General features: G+C 29.2%; 1 protein-coding gene across 1 annotated transcript in view; it reads right to left on the reverse strand.

Moving 5' to 3' along the window:
• Positions 1-568: 568 nt before the first annotated feature.
• The window catches only part of LOC107883043, a 1419-nt gene continuing 423 nt past the window's right edge, over positions 569-1564 (reverse strand). The window contains exons 3-5 of the mRNA XM_016802369.1: positions 1167-1492; positions 881-1103; positions 569-744 (exon numbers count right to left, since the gene is read on the reverse strand). Of these exons, the coding sequence (XP_016657858.1) occupies positions 569-744; positions 881-1103; positions 1167-1492 (725 nt within the window). The remainder of the gene's footprint in view (positions 745-880; positions 1104-1166; positions 1493-1564) is intronic.

Genomic DNA, 1564 nt, shown 5'->3' on the forward strand with positions numbered 1-1564 from the left:
TTTCGCCCTCTCTACTCCAAACGAAAAATACAGCATTTAAATATTTTTCAATGGAAATATTCCATTGAAAACAAACACATTTCTAAAGTCGACAACTAGGGACTTGTCAGTGTACACTCAGATGAGGAAATACAAATGATACTAGGGAGGGCGACTCGCCCTCTCTACTCCAAACGAAAAATACAGCATTTAAACATTAATGTTTATTTACATCAGGATTTATACAGAATTGTAGGAATACTTTGGATTTATACAGAGTATACTCTGATGTTTACGAGATGAGGAAATCAAGTCAAAAATACAAATGATACTAGGGAGGGCGTTTCGCCCTCTCTACTCCAAACGAAAAATAAAGCATTTCAATGGAAATATTCCATTGAAAACAAACACATTTCCTTAAAGTCGACAACTAGGGACTTGTCAGAGTATACTCAGATGAGGAAACTCAAGTCGAAAATACAAACGATAACAGGGGGGGGGGGCGTTTCGCCCTCCCTTGCTTAAACGAAAAAAACAGCATTTCAATCAGGTTTATATTCTCTTGTCTTAATCCTTCAAGAATATTTTTCTAATCTTTTTTGTTTTGATTTATAATTAGAGTATTGAGATGGTTTACAAAGTCATTTCTACATATATTTGTTTTATAATGTCCCCAAGCTAATGTGTCAATACCATTTTCTAAAATAAACCTTTTATCATCATTAACACTTAAAGCTTTTTTGTTTTGTTTAACATATTTTGGTTCTTTTGTAAGTAAACAATTTTCAAAATCATAAAAACATATTTTGTTTTCCACAATATTTTTTTTTAACACCGTTGGCTTTTTTAATTTCTTTTTCACTATTGAAGATTCTATGTGAATATAATTTGGATCTTAAACCTATAAATTCAGACATAATTTCTCCATTTAACTCATCTTTAAATTTACCTAAGACTTTTTTGTTTCTTAAAGGTAAACCATAAATATTCTCTTGTGGATAATCTGACGTGTCAAAATGGTCTAACATAGTTTTCATATCCTGGTAGAAATCGTCAGTTTTTATTTCTAATATTAGTGAGTCTGTATCTGTATACATCAATTTAACTCTATTTCCGTATTTTTCCTTTATTGTATTATAATAAAAATCGTACATTAACAATTTAGACAAATCTAAAACACACATTACTATATATATTGGTTGTTTGAAAGTTATTTTTGTTCTTTTCATATGGACTGCAACTAAATTCTCTGTAAAAATGGTTCTTTTGTCAAAATTTGGTTTTGCAATTAATTTTTCTAACTGGTATGCATTATTACATAATCTTATGTCAACATGAGATCGAACATTCATCATGGTACGTCCATAAACACTGTTGTTCATTAATTTGAAATACTCTTTTTCAAACTCATTCTTAGCTTGTGCTCTGAGCTCAGTATTAAAATCTATATACACTTTTAACCAAGGGGATTGACTAAATTCTAAAACTCTGTGAATTTTCTCTATTTTTAATCCTAATTTAATGTATAATTTTAATGTTTCATAATGTATTATATATTTTTTCTTGTCATACAAAGTTGTTAATA

This window comes from Acyrthosiphon pisum, chromosome X (assembly GCF_005508785.2).
Source record: "Acyrthosiphon pisum isolate AL4f chromosome X, pea_aphid_22Mar2018_4r6ur, whole genome shotgun sequence".
NCBI classification, from domain to species: domain Eukaryota; kingdom Metazoa; phylum Arthropoda; class Insecta; order Hemiptera; family Aphididae; genus Acyrthosiphon; species Acyrthosiphon pisum.